Raw genomic sequence first — 17029 nt, 5'->3', positions numbered from 1 at the left:
AATTTAATAATATTTCAGTTTCTAATCATAGTGACTCACTTCTAAATAATCGTTAAAATGATAAAGAAATAATTTTTATCTATTGAAAAGTTACGCAGATGAAATAATTCAGTATTTTAAGTGATAAAAATTTTTAAAATACACCATTAAAAGAAATGAGATTACATCTTTATAGGAAATATTCGTTCATCTTAGAGAATTTTATTCCATAGAAATCCCAATACTTGGATGTACTTATCCCGTGAAAGATACTGTCATCGTAGTAAGGAAGAAAGAGTATTTGCATTTTTATAGAGCATGCAGCCAAGACGATCTTCTTGAACTTAACCATCAGATCATTTTTCAGTCCTTTTCAGTCCTTATTCAGACCTGGATAGGTCCTACCTTTCACTTCTAGACCCTACCAGCAGAAATATTCGTATATTTTTAAATGCTATCATCTCCTGGTGAAAAAAATCTTTTTTTTTTTTTTTCAAACATTTTAAACTGGCTCAGCAGTGAAAGCAGACTCAACAGAAGGTTCAGGAAATGATAAAAACTGACACATGAGAAGAACAGTTCCAACTGTTTGTTGTCAGTGAGAGTGAAACTGTTGTTAGTGAAATCATGCTGTTGGTGCCGTGAATCATGCTCCTCCACGGCCTGAGCCTTCCACGCGCCTGACAATCTGCCTGACTTCAGGGGGTCTGCAGCCAGGCAGGGACCAAGATCTCCGAAACACGCCTCCTCTCAGTGCTGCGCCCGCCGCCCCCGCCTCACCCCGCGCCTGCTGGGACAGTGCTCGCCTTCACCAGGGGAGTTATTTTAGGGCGATCACCTCAGCAGGGGACAAGAAACACGGTCTCTGCCCAAAGTGCAGTGCAATCTCGGCCAAGGAAACAGAATACTTGGCAATACTTTATGCATATAAAGGCAGTTTCCTAAAACACAATACTGACCTGGAAAAAAAAAAACACAACTATAGCCTTTGGAGAATATCCTCAGAAACTTGAAATCGTATCTTGAGACGTATCTTTTTTAAAGAATCCTGCATTTATACACGCAATTAGACAAAAGCACTTTCAGGAAAAATAAAAACAGTAACAAACTCTGAAAATGACCTAAATATTTAAAAATGATTGTTTATCAGCGTAACTGAAGGCCATGAAATTCAGCATTCACATTAGGCTGCAGCAGGAGAGCTTTTCAAACCAGCCATTCAGAAACTCAAAGAAACTTGGCCAGTCATCTGCCGACTGGTTTGGAGGAAATAAATATTTTACAACTTCGAAACCCTGGGGGCAAATCTTCCCGTGTGTCACAGATGCAGGTGAACAGACGCCAGAGCCCGGGGCACTCGGGGTGGGCAGGCGGGGAACAGAGCGCCCACAGGTGCAGGCCCTCACCCCCACACTGACGGCGGAGAAGGCAGCTCCCAGGGCGCCCTGATCTCACTGAGCACTGTCGCCAGCTGCAGCCCACCCCCCCAACAGGACAGGAGCCGATGCACGAGCTCCCCAGAGCGCCTCGCCCAGGGAAGGTCTGCCTGGCACACCGACGGGGACCTGGCCACGAAGGACTTCTCTAAAACTTTCCAGATTTTAAACTCTCAACTAAGAACTGGTATTTACTTAAACGCTCTCGAAAGAATGACGCTTTTAACTATCAAATTCTGGACATGATCTTGTGCAAAATAACAGTTCTACTTAAAAGCAAGCTTGAAATCTGTAGTAATGTGAGATCAATAAAATAGAAAAGTAGCGATGATTTTCTAGGTGTGAAAAATGATGTTGACAATGAAAGCGGCACCCAACACACATCCAAAACAGCTCAAATCGCAGAAGTGCACACAGGCAGGGGGAATACAATCCTAGCAGCTAAGAGCGATAATTAAGGGAAATTTTTATAATTTCCTAATTGCTCTTCTGTATGTTACAGAGAAGAAAGCTACTGCATGACCTCTTTAATAATAATAATGATAATAATAATAATAATAATGAACAGAACACTGGGAGATGCTCAGCTTCTGAAGAAGCCAGATGATGTACATCTTAGAATGCCTATGTCCAGCTCTAACTGGATCTCCATTTCACCAAATTCCCAAGAACACCACCCCACTGTAAGAAAAGAAAGAGCTCATAAAGTGTTGAATGAATGAATAATTAATGAATGAAATATATCTGTAATATCTCTGTACTATTAGATGACCTTTAACATAAAACTTAATGCAATAATGAGGATAATACTAGAGATTATGGCAATATATTTACCGAATGCACAGCTACGTGCCAGGGAGACAGAAATCTATCTTTGCACGAAGCTTCAGGTTCCCGGGCCCTGTGTGAATCTTTCATACACGGCGGCTCCGGAAACGCCCCACCAGTCTCGAGGCCCTGGGAAGGGGGGGGAGGGTGCAGGGAGAAGGGCCCCAGCTGCCTCGAACACACACTGAGGCGTCTCCCAGAGCACCCGGGTTCCAGCTGAATCCCCACAGAGATGCCGTGAGCACTGGACACTGAGCCACCTGCACTCCTCGGCGTTGGGGCTGCTGCCTGGTGACTGTGACTCAGACACTGGCCTGAGAGGTGGATGGGAGGGACACGACGCCCTCATCTCCCAGTGTCTCCGCCGTCTGAGTGGGAGCCTCCCTCCTCAGCGCTGGGTGACTGGCACTGAGCCGGGGAAAATCCACCTGGAATTGAACCTCAGTTTCCAGACCGAGAAGAGGTGGTGAAACGCGGCCTGGAGCGGGCAGGCGCCTACCTGTAGTCGCACCACGGGCAGCGGTACGGCTTCTCCCCCGTGTGCACGCGCTTGTGCCGCGTCAGGTGCGACTGCGTGGTGGAGGCGAAGTTGCACTCGTCACATTTGAAAGGCTTTTCCCCTGGAAGAGACGAGAAGAGCTGAGCGAGAACAGACACAAACACGCGAACCCAAGGCGACACCTGCTAGAAGAAACTGCTGGAAACAAACGCGAAGACTGCACTCAGAAAGGAGGCCGAGCACTCGGAGCGAGGCCATCAGGGGGAAGCCCCCTCCGACTCGGGGCGGGCTGGAGGAAAGGTACATTTTATGGCTACAACATAATCTACATACACAGGAATCGAAATTATAGGTTTTGTTTAGCACTGTACTTGAAATCGTTTTACAAACCATGTTAGGCGGAGCCATTATAAAAATTTGTGACTATAAAATCATGGGAGAAAATGAAATGAAGCTAAGCATCAAATACAGAGTAAAATTTATTGAAATCATAGAGAGACTATGAAGAGAATAATAAAATATATAAAAATGGTCATCAATTCAAGACTGTTCCAGGAAAGAAAATGAGAATTTACCCAGTAAAAGGTACAGACTTCCGAGAAATACTTAAGGTAACACTGAAGAGCACTTTTAGTTTATCTTGCCTGTGCAGGCGAATCAGATACAACCCCCCAGAGACACACAGCGTGGGACAGTCAGGTACACCCACGGAGATATGAGTGGATGGTCAGAGACACCTTCCCACACAGTGCCCCTGAGCACTGAGTGTGGCCAAAGAAGAGAAGAAAAGAAAAATGATCTTCTACTCCTAGTGAAAGACTATGGTAGAAGAAAAATACAAACGAGAGCGCGCGGGAGGGGTGATGTGTGTGTGTGTTGTTCGCAGGCTCTCGGGGCGGCTCTCTCTCTCTCTCTCTCTCTCTCTCTCTCTCTCTCTCTCTCTCTCTCTCTCTCTCTCTCTCTCTCTCTCTCTCTCTCTCTCTCTCTCTCTTCTCTCTCTCTCTCTCTCTCTCTCTCTCTCTCTCTCTCTCTCTCTCTCTCTCTCTCTCTCTCTCTCTCTCTCTCTCTCTCTCTCTCTCTCTCTCTCTCTCTCTCTCTCTCTCTCTCTCTCTCTCTCTCTCTCTCTCTCTCTCTCTCTCTCTCTCTCTCTCTCTCTCTCTCTCTCTCTCTCCGCTCGAGTTCAGTGCTCTCAAGCCGCTGTGTATGGACCGGATTGGGATGGCTCCTCCTTGTGCTCTGCTTCTGTGTGCTGTTGTGCTCTCTTCTGTCTGTCTCTGTCTCTCTGTCTCTGTCTCTGTAGTCTCTGCTCTGATCTCTTCCGACCTCTGTCTGTCGTCTCTCCTCTGGTCTCTTCTGATCTCTCTTCTTCTGATCTCTCTCTCCTGCTTCTCTCTGGAGCCCCACTCAATCTCACTTCTGACTCTGACTCTTACTTCTGACTCACTTTGTGCTCCTTCTTGCCCCTGCTTCTGGCTCCGATGACTCCCTGATTCTCTCTCTGAGCTCTGCTGCTGTGTCTTCTCCCCTACTTCTCCTACAGTCTTAGTTTATACAGCAATCACACAGGGTGGTGACACAAAGGTGGGCTGAACATTAACAAATCAACAGAGGGGTAAGGGCACTCCTCCAGGAGATTAACAAAATCTCATCTAAGGAGATCACTCTAGATTACTAGGAGATCCACTCAAGGGTGGGATCCCATCCAGGGTGTGTCACTTTCTTCTTTCCTCAGCTAGTAATCCACTTAATTAGTTGTAGTAAAATTACTTCTAATATTTCTAGCAATGTCATTCTGTATGAGCGCAGTAAGAGATATATCAGACTTAAAGTTTGGTTCTTCCTGAGGACATTCACTATCTAATCCAGACCACAGTCCTCAGGCCAGGTCAGTCTTCCTCACCCCAGCAGGGTCTTAGTCTCGTCGTTACTCTTGGATCATGACAACATTTGTCTATGACCATGCTCTCAACTTATAGTTGAGTACTGTGGTGCTTTGGCCTGGCCCATTTCGATGTTAGGGTAGCGCACAGCTTGCCCTGGGTCCATTCTGTCCCTTGTTGGGACCCTGCTTTTGGGGTGCTAGGAACTAAGGGCAACTGAGTCGAGAAAGCAGATGCCCGGGAGTAAATATTATTGGGGTCAATCAGCTCCCAAGTTACAAAGCATAATATTAACTGTCTTCCTGTGTCCACACAGAAAGGACACTGCTCTAAGGTAAACTGAGTTCCCTGCAGTGAGGCTGAAAGGACAAACCCCATGTTCTCCTACACTACGGTGTACCACTGTTGAACATACAGCTACTTAACATTAATATAAATTTGAATGAAAAGTTATGACGGCCTTTGGTACATTTGAATCTATTTTACAGTGTACATGTTATCACCCCTAATTACAGACAAAGCCCTCCTGGGTAGCAGGGAGAGAGCACAGAGGCGAGCACAGCTGCCCCCACACAGACAAGCCCCGCCCGCCTGCCCCCAATTCACATGGAACATTGACAACAACACTGATCACCTGGTATGGAATTCACGTCCATACGGTAATGGTTTGGGTATTGTTGGTTAGATCTCTATTTGGCCTTGTTTCTCCTGGTACATTTTCCGTTTTTTAAAAGGTCACCAGGAAACTCAGAACCGTGTGTGTGGTTTGCGCTAAGATTCCATGAGGCGGGAATTAGCCAAAGAAGCCTGGGTCCGTCCTTCCCGGGCCCGGCTCTGGAATGCCGCAAGTCTCCTCGGCAGATGCCCGGGCTCTGAGACTCTGAATCCGGGGCGCCTGGCTTTCACAGCTGGGCCAGGGTTCTCGCTATCGCTGTGAGGGGGGCTGACTTGCTCAGTAACGGAAGGCTGAACGGACTTCCTCAGCATCCCTTCAGGTGGGAACAAAACTCCACCTGTCCTGGAAGTGGAGCGGGTAGAAATGTGCCCCACTTTCCCGGGGCCTGTGTCTGGCCCTACCCAGTAACTTACCTGCAGCAGCATTTAACTGGATACATAAACATCACCTGATGGCGACGCTACCTGGTCTACAATCTAGTGAAGTTTCAAAAGCTGGATGGACTCAAGCCCAGCTCAGCTCTGCCATATTTTACCTCTCAGAAATACTCAGCAAGAGCAGGAAGGCACCCACAGGGGAAGCGGCAGAGGTGACAGACTCAGGCAAAGAACCCGGCAGAGTGGCAGGAGCCGGTTCTGAACCTTGGCACTGCAGCTTCAAGGAGACTCTTCCGCAAAGAAGCTGGGGAGCACTTCTCACCCAGACCCCCGGAACCAGAACCAAACAGGCAGGGCAGACAGAAGTGAGTTAATGACTTCGTATGATTAGCGAACTTAAAGGTGTCACCTATAAGATTCCTTCCAGGAACATGCGAGTGGCCTTAGAGAAGAGTGCGCTGTGCCCAGGGTCCCTCCCGGCGAGGGGGAGGGTGCGGAGGGGAGCGCACGGCGTGCCGGGGATTGAAGCTGGTCTGGCTGCACGCAGGGGAAGGGCCCTCGCGAGCACGAGCGCGACCAGCGCTACGAATCACCACCGCACGCAATACGAAGGGTCGTTTCGTGAGCTGATTTGCCCCCATTTATGTTTCTGACGGAGGGCTGGCTCAGACTGTCGGCCCCCTGTTAGCTGCCTGGTTGTCTTCCTAAAAGTGTGTTTTTAAAAGGACAATTCAGAAACAAATCCTTCAAAGATTTGATTTAGTAATTATCTTCCACTCCATAGACTATCTTCATTTTCTAAGTGCTCTTTTGAAGATAAATTATAAAATTTTCAATACATCAAGTTATACTTTTTCAAATTATGACTTCTTCCATGTATGAATCAGACTTTTGGTATGGAACAGAAGAAACCTGATCATCCATGATCACAAGCATCAATCATATATTTACAAAATGAATCCTTTTAGTTCACTTTTATAAATGGAATGAGTTTTGCTGGATAACCAGTTTTGAATAACCAGTTTTTCCAGCACTACATATTCAAAATATAAAATTTCCTTCTCCTCCCTGGGCCTGGTCCCTGGGCCTGGTCCCTGGTCCCAGCCATGGCCGTGTCCATCTTCCCAGGTGCAGTAGCATCGTCGCAGCCTCGAGTGAGCAGGTTAAGCCCTCAATGTTTCTTCCTCTCTACTACAGTTTTTTGGCTCTTTTAGGCTTTGTATTTTAATACAAAGCTTTGTATTTTAATACAAAGCCTAGTGAACTTTTAATTCATCATATCAGTTTCTTTGGAAACAAATCTTGTGTCATTGAATCTAAAGTAATGAACGTGAGAAGATGTGAAACACACATCAGAGCCTTCCAATTCGTGAAAACCATCACACTGTTTAGGAGGCCTTCCTTCCTTCTTCAATCTCCCTGGGCACTGCCTTGAAGTCCCCATCGTAGAGGTGTTACACACTGTTCAGATGCTTTTCTAAATATTGCACTGTGCTCAGAACAACTGAGAAATTCACTGTATCACTGTATCATTGTCACCCCGTTGATCATCGATTTGCTAGTGGGTATCAGTAACATCTCCATTCGTCCTAGCCCTGAGATTTTAGCAGCCTCTCTTTACTCGTTCTTCCCAGCGCTGCCGCACTGGAGGCTGTTTCAGGGTCAGTGGAATGAGATCCATCATTGTTACTGTATTTGGCATATCAATACGCCACAGAGAGCTTACCAGGCTCTGCTGTGCGGACAGGATGCTCTCAGTACTTTGCCAGGTTCTCTGAGAGGGAGAACTAGGCTATAAGAGGTCCGGGAGCTTGGTTTTATAGTCTCTGGATCTTGGCCATTGATGGGATTACACGGAGCTTGGGGCAGTTTCTGGGTATGACTGCCTAGCTACTGGGAAAATGGGGGATCTGGGTGGAGGAGGCCAAATACTGATACAAGCAGGCTTGGAGACCTCAGCCTGGGTCCTGTGTTCTTCTGCCTGTTCCTTCATGCGTGAGGCAAGTCTGAACATGTGGAGAGGGGCTTTGAGCATGGTTGTGGCTGGGTTCTGGAGGTTTTCAGCTGCCGGGGCTCTGCTCGGGGTGGGGAGGGAAACTCAACCCACCCCCTCCGAGGGGCCCCAGTGAAGACAGCCAGACTCGAAGGCAAGAGACTCTGCATCGCTTTCTTCTGGGAGCTTTGAAATTAAAAACTGAGAAATTACACGTGTATATTTACATCAACAAAAATACTATTGTGATTATTGCAGCAGTGCCGAAATTATAAGTTAGGAGAGAGAACTTCAACTTTTAATGAATCTAAGTGATGATTCTAAGTGACCTAGCATTTCAACTTTTTTATTAAACTAATTCATAAATGTATTCTGAAATATCCTCAATCTACTTAACCTGACTGAAAATGTGTTTGCTTTCTTCTAACTCACTGCTAAGTTGTATATTCTAATGGCGTGTTAGATATTTTAATTACATCTACCCATTTCTCCTGGATTTGGCAGAAATATGGAGGGAGGGAAAGGCACACATTATCAATCCCTTGCCCACATCAGTGGTTCAAGTTCAAGGTAGTCTCAGTGCCTCAGAGTTCACTGTTTGGCTCAAGGCTCACAGAAGCACTCTCGAGCATGTTGCAACAATCTATTTCATTTACACTTATGGCATTTTTACATGATACAACTGAAATTTTAAACCCACAATGTTATTCTGTTGTTTATGTTCTCTACAATTCTAGGAATCTGACGTTCCTGGTAAGCTGGCATTATTTTGTAATAAGCCACAAACTGCCATTTTATATTGAACTTGACGATATTATAGAGTAAACTGGATAATACTGGATAATTCATAGAAAATTTTTGAATTACAGATTTGACAGGGGAAAGCTATGCCACTGGCACGATCTGTTTGGCGGGAGCACTGTGTTAAAGCAAGGAGAAGGCGGCGAGCGTGCCCGGGTTCAGGGCCGGCGGGGCCCTGTGCTTTACAGACGGATGCAGCTGCCCCTGACCTGAGCATGTCACTTCACTTATGACTCATGGTTCCACCACACACATTCACCGCTATTATTTGAATATATTAGTCAGCATTTTTTCTTTAATCCAGAACAATAGATTTCTTCAGGGAATTTCTTCATAAAAATAAACTTTAGAATTATGCAAGCGGTTTCTTGTTTGTTTTAAAGTGAGATGCATAAACTCAATTCCCAGTTGATCACAAAATTTAAGTAACGGTTTCAGATTGTTAAGATTTAGTAAGTAATTAAAATGAAAAGATCCTACCATCGAAGGCATATATACCAATGAAGAAAACATTCTGACAGACTAAACACCGATCACTGCCTGAATCTCTCATCACGCTAAAAGTCTTTATTCGGAGACAAACGGAGCCTCGGCAGAGCTGAGCCAGCCCTGAGCTGTGTGCCCCGTTGGCACGGAGGCCTCCTTGGGTACGTCACTGAAAAGGCAGAACAAACAGAAAACGTCCTTCCCTCCTGTTTTTCCCGTCCATGCCGGTGCAGTACACATCACTTTACACCGTGGTGCTCTTCAGACTTTCTGCATGAGCGACAGCCCTGGCTACACTAGTCATGAAGAAATATTCCGAGGTGAAAGTGACAGGGAGCCGGAGAAGGGGCAGCGACGGTGTCTGCGTGGAGCAGTGTCCTCTGCGTGCCAACGATCCTTCAGCCGGGCGAACGCCTCTCCCGGAAACTCAACTCCTCCACCCCTCCGGGCGGGCTGCTGGTCATTAAGGCGGTCGAGACTCTTCAGCTCCACGTGAGGATTTGCTCCCGTGCCCTTGAATCAAGGGTCTCTGACAGGTGATAAAAGTAAATCTCGGAATGGAAGATGTTCCGTGTCAGCCCCCTAGACAGTCTATATTGCAGTGGGGAATTATTTACGCCATTTGGAACACTTTTGATACCTATCCCTTTCCAAGCTGATTGTAATCTGCGTGGGCACTGGGTGGTAAAAAGGTAAACCGTGTCAAAGGGGAATGCATCTGAGAAATACAGATTTCAAATGCACCACGCAAGTCTGGCCTTGAAATAGAAGAGTGGAGGGTGACTTAAATATGATAAATCCGGCATAAAAGCTACAGCCTAGACCGAGTTGTACTAAGCTGTTTGGCTGAAGCAAACAGTCTCAAGAACTGACTTTGGTATTAAAGAATCGTGTTTGATTTGTGCCACAGAGGCAGATAAATGCCAAAAAGATGGATGCCTCTGTCTGTGAGACATTGTCCTATATGGTATAAAGTTAATAGCAAAGTAATAAGGAGCCTCTGGACCTGACATAAAATATAAAGTTGTGCCCTGCTCGCTGCGGGCTTCATGATCGATCACCTGTGAACGCCATGATCTCAGCGTCACTCTCCCGCCGAGACACACTGGCCCGGGAGCCTCCCTGGCCCCTCGGCCAGCACGGGAGCCGTGGGCCACTGCCACACCCAAGGGGCCACGACTCCGGCACCAGGAGGAATCAGACCACATGCTTCCTGACGGGCCCCTACCACTCAAGGCTGGAGAAGGCGGGGCCAGTCTCCGAGGTCTCTCGCAGCTGGACCCGGGAGGACCTGGCCTGGCGGGCGGGCTCTGGGACGTGGCCTCACGCTTCAGAGGGCGCTTTCTGCTCCGAAAGCTGTATGGACTTACAATATCACATGAAACACTGAAAAATTTTTTTTTTTTGCGGGGGGAGGGTCCCACCGAGTGATGCTCAGTGGTTACTCCTAGCTCTGCACTCAGGAATTACTCCTGGTGGTAACTGGGGGGCCCTATGGGATGCCGGGGATTGAACCTGGGTCAGCCGCGTGCAAGGCAAACACCCTCCAACCCAAACACTGACAATTTCTCTCTGATAACTCAATCCCAACCAGAATTCTGAATCCTGTCCGCATGACTGAAAGGGAAGAGCTCACTTTCCAGCCACCCCGGACACACTGGAATGGCCACTAAGCTCCCTGCAGCCGACTGCTGGGCACAGGGCGTCAGAACGCACAAACCAAAGCCGCTCTCTGAGGATAGTGCTCTGCCATCTTGAGGCTAACTCCAAACTCAAGCATTCTGTGGGCTGCCAGGAGGCCCCAACCAACAGAGATGGGGGATGCTGCCACGTGATTAATCATCTTAACGAGGATACTTTTGAGAGTCGAAGGGATCTAGTAATAATTACAAGCGCAACACCATAAATCAGCACTGTCCCAGGCACGTGCAATTTAGAATTATTAATTACTGATAAAATCCACAACCATATGCCAGGTTGGTCATCAATTTTTGTGTGTAAGCCTTTACAACTGTGTGTTTCCAAACCAGGAACACACTGAATTTTGTTGCAATGCCGAGAATGCACAACGTGGAAAACAAAATGCGTGCCATTTGCTGGTCCTCACTCTCTCTACAACGCAGACAGCACTGGGCCGGCCCTTCCCCTTGGGAGGGAGTGAGGAGGCGTGACTGTGGGTGAGGGGACACTGGAGGTGGGAGAGGCTGCGGCAGTGCTGCTGAGGGCCCCGTCCACGTCTGGCCAGAGAAGAGGGGCCGATGCCTGTGCATTTCTCAGGCCAGGCTCCTGTCCACCACAGGCACCCCCAGGGTGATGGAGGGGGAGAGGGACGCCAACAGGGCCACTCGAGGGCACTTCCCAGGGGCCGCCCTGCCCCGCACCCCACGGGCCCCGCACTCACCTGTGTGTTGCCGCCGGTGCTTGGTGAGGGCGTGCCGGGTCCCGCCCGCAAAGCCGCACAGGTCACACAGGAACGACTTCTCGCCTGTTGCAACAATAAACAGATGAGGGACTGCGGAGGTCACAGATCATTAAAACATATCTATCAAGGCTTTCAGGGTTACTAATTCCTCCAATCAAATGTTTCCATGTAAATATGTCAAATGGGAATGGAATTACCACTGCGGTTTATTGACTGTGATAAAATCTGAAAAGCACCACTGAACATAATTACATACTTGTCAGACCCATAAAAATTAGCTTTATTATCAATGGAATGGTTTTGTACAACTTCATTTCTGGTAGATGTCTTCCAGATGGGGCTGCTTTATGCACTTGAACAGTTTTTATGCATATCCTGATTTTTTACAATTCCCATACATCTGGCCTTTCTGAGCTGAGTAAAGATTGCTTGGAATAGTTAATATATACTATATATGATTCTGCTTAAATAAAATATATTGAATTTTCTAACAGCTGAAGGACACCGACTCTACCTGGGCCTTTAATAACTTCCCACTTAATAATATGAATTAAATGGCCTCCCCGAACATACTGAAGATCCCGAGTAACAATAAAATCTACATTACTCAGTAGCAAGAGCAATTCAGTGTTGTTTGTTTCTCAAATTTCCACAGCTTAAAAAAGGAAGTCTGGGGACTGCTAGCAAAATTATTCAGAAACCACCTATTATTCATCTCCAGTGTATCTGGACTGGGAGCTCGGCAACAACTGCAGACAGATCTGGCAGCTCCAGTAGTGGGTACGAGCATGTAAATGCCTATTTTGCTGGCACTTTCCCGCCCGCAAACATTCTGCCCTGTAGTTTATTCGTGCAATCCATCCGGAGCAGCCTGTCCGGGTGACGCGTGCTGGTGAGACGCCTGTCCCAGAAGGCTCGGGAGGGAGCACCGGAGAGAAGAAGGGCTAGCCTCGGAACAAAGCCGCCTTCCCAGAATAACCGGCCTCGTCGGCTCCTGCTCTGCCCACGTCCCTGTCCGGCGCCCCCGCGAGGCTCGCTAGTTACTGTCCTGCCCAGGTCAACCTGCCTTGCTCTGACATCGCGCTCACAGCGGAAAGGGACCAGAGCACTCTGGAAGTGGCTCGGGGCCCCTCCGGCCGGCCAGGGCGAGGGCAGCGGCAGAGGGCGGCAGCAGGAGCGTGTCTCGGTGAAGGCGTGTGCGGAGGGAGGGGCCTCCCCGGACTCTGGCTGCCGCACCCGCGCTGCCGTGTCACAGTGCTCTGGTATTATTTATAAAACAAAGCTGCACTTGGTATCTCTCCCCTCTTCCTTTCAGCTGGGGGCTGGGCTTATCCCTCAGCAGCACTGTTTCAAAATTGAAAAGAACATTTGAGTGGATGGGTTTTGAAGAATATAGTTTAATTATAATCACTCATTTCATTATTTAATCAATTCAAAGTATAAATCTTTCTAACTAGCTGTATTCGCTATTAAATGACACTTTTTTTTAATCCCCAAAGATAATTTGCTCGTTAATTTTAACATACTAGTGTATGTTGAAGGAAAAAACCTCTCGACGCCGTCTTGGGTCTGGGGCCGTGTAGACAGCTGCCCTCTGCATGGGCCGGCCAGCCCCTGGCCACCCCCTGGCCACGGAGCGGAAGCGGGAACGGCCATGGCCTTTGCATTCAGTCTGCCTCCTGGCCTCCTGTCTCCAGTGCAGGACGTTTTCTGAGCTCTACTCCCTTCCCGATGAAACAGAAACCCTCAGGGAGGAAGAGGCCCCGCAGGGCCCCGTCCCCTCCAGCCACGGGCGCAAAGGCCGCAGGGCCCTCAGCTCCACTCTGGGCAACAGGGCGAAGCAGGCATGAATATGGAAGTCCTGATTTTCCATGTGGTGCGGTTCTACATACAGCTGTGACCTTGGCTGCTTCTGATGTGCGGGATTTTATTTAGGATGTTAGCAGTGTATGTCACCTTTACCTTGGTGGCTTGATTTGTTTTTCATTCTAAATTCAATTTTCACTTGCCTTTTTTTTTTTTTAGGAGATGGGGGTGGATAGTGGGCAACAGTATTTTCAAGGAAAAATATTTGGGAAAAAAGTAACTGTAATATTTTGTCAATTGAAAGGGGATTCATTTTGCACACCATATTCATAAGCTAGCAGAGGCAGGAGACTTAACAACTTGAATTAGTTTCAAGTGTGCCATTTTGCATTCGAATATAGAAAGACATGGAAACCTATCCTTTATTTTCTATTAGAAAACAGCCACTGTCCCCTATCTCTCATTATGGTGCAGACTACAAGACCTAACAACAAAAATCCATATTATTGATCCAGCCAAGTCTCCACAATTATTCTTTAGAAGGAAACGCCGACGATAAATTACATCTGCACTGGCTTTTCATCTGCTGTTCGATATAAGTGATCTCTCAGGGCAGGCTGGAGACCTTAAATCGTCAACGCCCTTGTCACGGAGCTAAGGAGGCCTGGGCTCCCCACAACCTGCTTCAGAGGAACTTTTAACCTATAATTTCTAACAATAATATAGGAGGCTTGGCAATCAGACGAACATCTGGGAATGCTGATTAAAATGTATTATTTTTTTCCCCTTGAAACAAAATACTTTCTGCGAGGTGTAAAGAGAAAGAAAATCACAAAAATACCAAGTGGCTCCTGGCGTGATGGCTGGAGAGATGGGAGGGGCCTGGTGGCCGCCCACGAGGCCCGGGACCTAGAGCACCGAAGCCCGTCAGAACGCGAGGGAGGAGGCGCCGGGCGAGGGTCCGGTTCCTGCCCAGGGCGCGCCTGGGTACGGCTTTCACTAACAATCACCCGGAGGCCAGAGAGTCCTTCCAGTGGCTTGCTGTGAGGTAAGTTTTTATTTGTAACAAGTCTCACAGTGGAGACATTACTGGTGCCCGCTTGAGCAAATTGATGAACAACGGGAGGACAGTGCAGGGTAGTGCTACAGTTTTAAAACATAAAATTATGTTAAAAAAAATGCAGTAGCTAAATCTATGGATGGCCCTGTGTGGTACTTTCCGCATGGTGACTAAGTGTCCCCCGGCACCCAGAGCCTCGGCCCTGCCGGGAAGCCGCCAGCACGGGGTGGGTGGCATGTTCTCTGCAGAGACCCGGTGTGGCCCATGGCTTCGAGCAAGACACCGCTGCGAGGGCCCTTTGGAGCAAGTACATGTCGATGCAGAGAGCCACCTGTGAGTGTAGTTCTGACGAGGACACGCGTCTGGCTTACAGGCACACGTGTTCAAACGACCTCACGGGCGAGCTGAGTGTCAGCAAGGCCGAGACAAGGGCAGGGGGCCCGCCACAGAACGCCCCCGAGCTGGCCGCCCCCCGGGCCCTCCTGGCGGCACACCTGTGTGGGTCCTGTAGTGGTCCTTCATGGCCGAGGCCGTGAGGAAGGAGTAGTGGCACGTGGGCCACGTGCACTTGAACGGCTTCTCTCCCGTGTGCAGTTTCATGTGGTTGTTCAGGGCCCACTTCTCGGTGAAGCTTCGGTCACATAAGTGGCATGTAAATTTCCTGCGGAAGGAGGAGAGAGGCGGTGAGTGCCGGGCTCGGAGCCCCCCAGGCCCCGGGCAGGAGCCGGCCGGGCCCTGCGCGCGCGGGAGGCACCGCGGGCTGAGGAGAGCTGCAAGCCCGGTCTGTCATGTCTGTATAAGCAGGCATTGATTTTTCTGTCCAGGCCTGGCACTTCAGCCATTCATTCTCTGCTTTGCGGTTGGGCCCAACGGGTTTGAAAAATTCTGTTACAGTCCAGTCACCCCTGAGGCAAATGTGAGAATAGATTTCACCTGTACAGGCCGACGCCACTTATCCAGGCCATGCGCTGTCAGCGCGGGCTAAATGAAAAGCGATCCATACTAAACTAGTCAGACAGCCCCGCGCCAGCCCGGCCAGGCCCGCTGGGCCCGGCCCCCCAGAGAAAAGGCGGCCGCCAGAGGCATTTCCTGAGCACGGCCGTCTCCTGTGCTCGCGCAGGGGAGCACGCCCAAGTTTCTGTGCAAGAATCAGAATGAGATTACAGCAATAACTTTTTATAAATCAAGCCTGAACAAAGTAAAATCCAATTCCTTCCCTGTATGAGCAACAAAACGCGAGCAGCAAATCAGCAGTCACGCCACACGGCACCGGCCCACAGCGCGGGCTGGACGTGTCCTGGGCCTCCGGCGATGAAGCCATTAAAGGCAAGTAAACAAACAGCCCCACTTCCGCGGGCGGGTCTCTGCCCCTTCCAATGTGCCTTCATAAAATCATCCACAACTCGGGTTTTTTTTTCTGCTATTTAATTTAAAACACGACCTGTCACCAACAGTGCCCAACAAATTGATCCAGGATAAGGCACAGTCAAAGAAATGGCAAGTTGAAACCCAATATTCAAAATTTTGGTCTACTCAGTACTTTGAGCGGCAGAGGGAGAGAATACGCCCTCTGACTATCAGAACAGGCGGCAGTGCAGAAATAGCAGCACGGTCTTTTTGGAATTGTGACATAAATAGGAGACGGAGAGAGAGGGCATCGCTTCTAAGTTTTACTCACGACTCGACACACTTCCGCAGCCCCAGAGGAAGGAGCCCCGAGCACCAATAACTTTCCCATCTGGGGCTATTGCGGATCACACTAACAAATTAATCCTCCAGACTTGCAAATCCTCATGAATGAGATTCCGAAGTTACCCCTGTTATATGTAGCTATTTTCCTAACATTAGCTCGAAAGGGCAATGCAAGGGAAAACTGCTGAATATTTAAGAAATGTCACAGAGAATACAAATTCTCAATTCCTAGATCTGTATTATATATATGCAGAAGCACCATTCAAACCCATTGATACACACTAACTGAAATCACGGTATTATTTGATCATTGCTTACTGGTATTAGAGAATGACAAATGCAACTAAATACTTTGAAATACACTGTAAAAAAAATCATGTCTGTATATCTCTTTGGCAGGTCTTCATGCATTTAACATCTCAAAACCATGACAGGGATCTTATTTCCAAGACAGATTCCCCTATCTACTTATTTCTCCATGTATTTATTGTGAATCTAACCTTCTCCTACAAGAAATAAATAAGGAGCTTATGTAGATGCTATCTTTTAACAAATAGTTCCTCCGGACTGCATTACAACTTTATGAATGGCAAAATAAATCTCTCATTTTTAAATCCACTGTGATGTACATTTAACAAAATTACATCTATGACGTCTCAATATATGTACTCTATTATTCATATGTAATAAAAATGTTCAGCTGGAGCTTAGTGTCTGTCAAGAAGCGACAAAAGCCAGAGAACAAAGAACCAAGGCACGGCTGACTTTCAGCAAACCCCCACGTGTTTCACAGCCCCATGACAAGAGTTCGGGCGCTGGGCTGAGGAGAGAACCCAAAACAGGACCGTGCAGGTGAAGGTCTGCTGGGCCCCCCAAGGGCGTCCTCAGGAGAGCAGCAGCGCGGGCCCACCCCTCGGGGTGGGCAGTGCAGGCCAACAGGACGTTGGGCGAGAGCCAAGGGCCAGCGCGCGGCGCCCTCCCAGGAAAGCCAAGGCCAGGGCTCCCACTGCTGGGGGACATGTCGGCCGCTGCAGGGGCGCGGGAGAGGCTTCCCAGAGGGGCTGACAGGGAGCCTAGAGCACCGCCCACGCAGC

At 48.3% G+C, this 17029-nt stretch overlaps 1 protein-coding gene across 1 annotated transcript in view; it reads right to left on the bottom strand.

Annotated features, from left to right (window-relative positions):
* Positions 1-17029, bottom strand: part of ZNF407 (zinc finger protein 407) — a 339799-nt gene that overhangs the window by 102270 nt on the left and 220500 nt on the right. The window contains exons 5-7 of the mRNA XM_055126093.1: positions 14738-14904; positions 11357-11440; positions 2743-2863 (exon numbers count right to left, since the gene is read on the bottom strand). Of these exons, the coding sequence (XP_054982068.1) occupies positions 2743-2863; positions 11357-11440; positions 14738-14904 (372 nt within the window). The remainder of the gene's footprint in view (positions 1-2742; positions 2864-11356; positions 11441-14737; positions 14905-17029) is intronic.

Source organism: Sorex araneus, chromosome 2, assembly GCF_027595985.1.
Source record: "Sorex araneus isolate mSorAra2 chromosome 2, mSorAra2.pri, whole genome shotgun sequence".
In the NCBI taxonomy this organism is placed as follows: Eukaryota; Metazoa; Chordata; class Mammalia; order Eulipotyphla; family Soricidae; genus Sorex; species Sorex araneus.
Note: the sequence above shows the minus strand (reverse complement) of the source record. Positions and strands in the feature narration are given on the sequence as shown.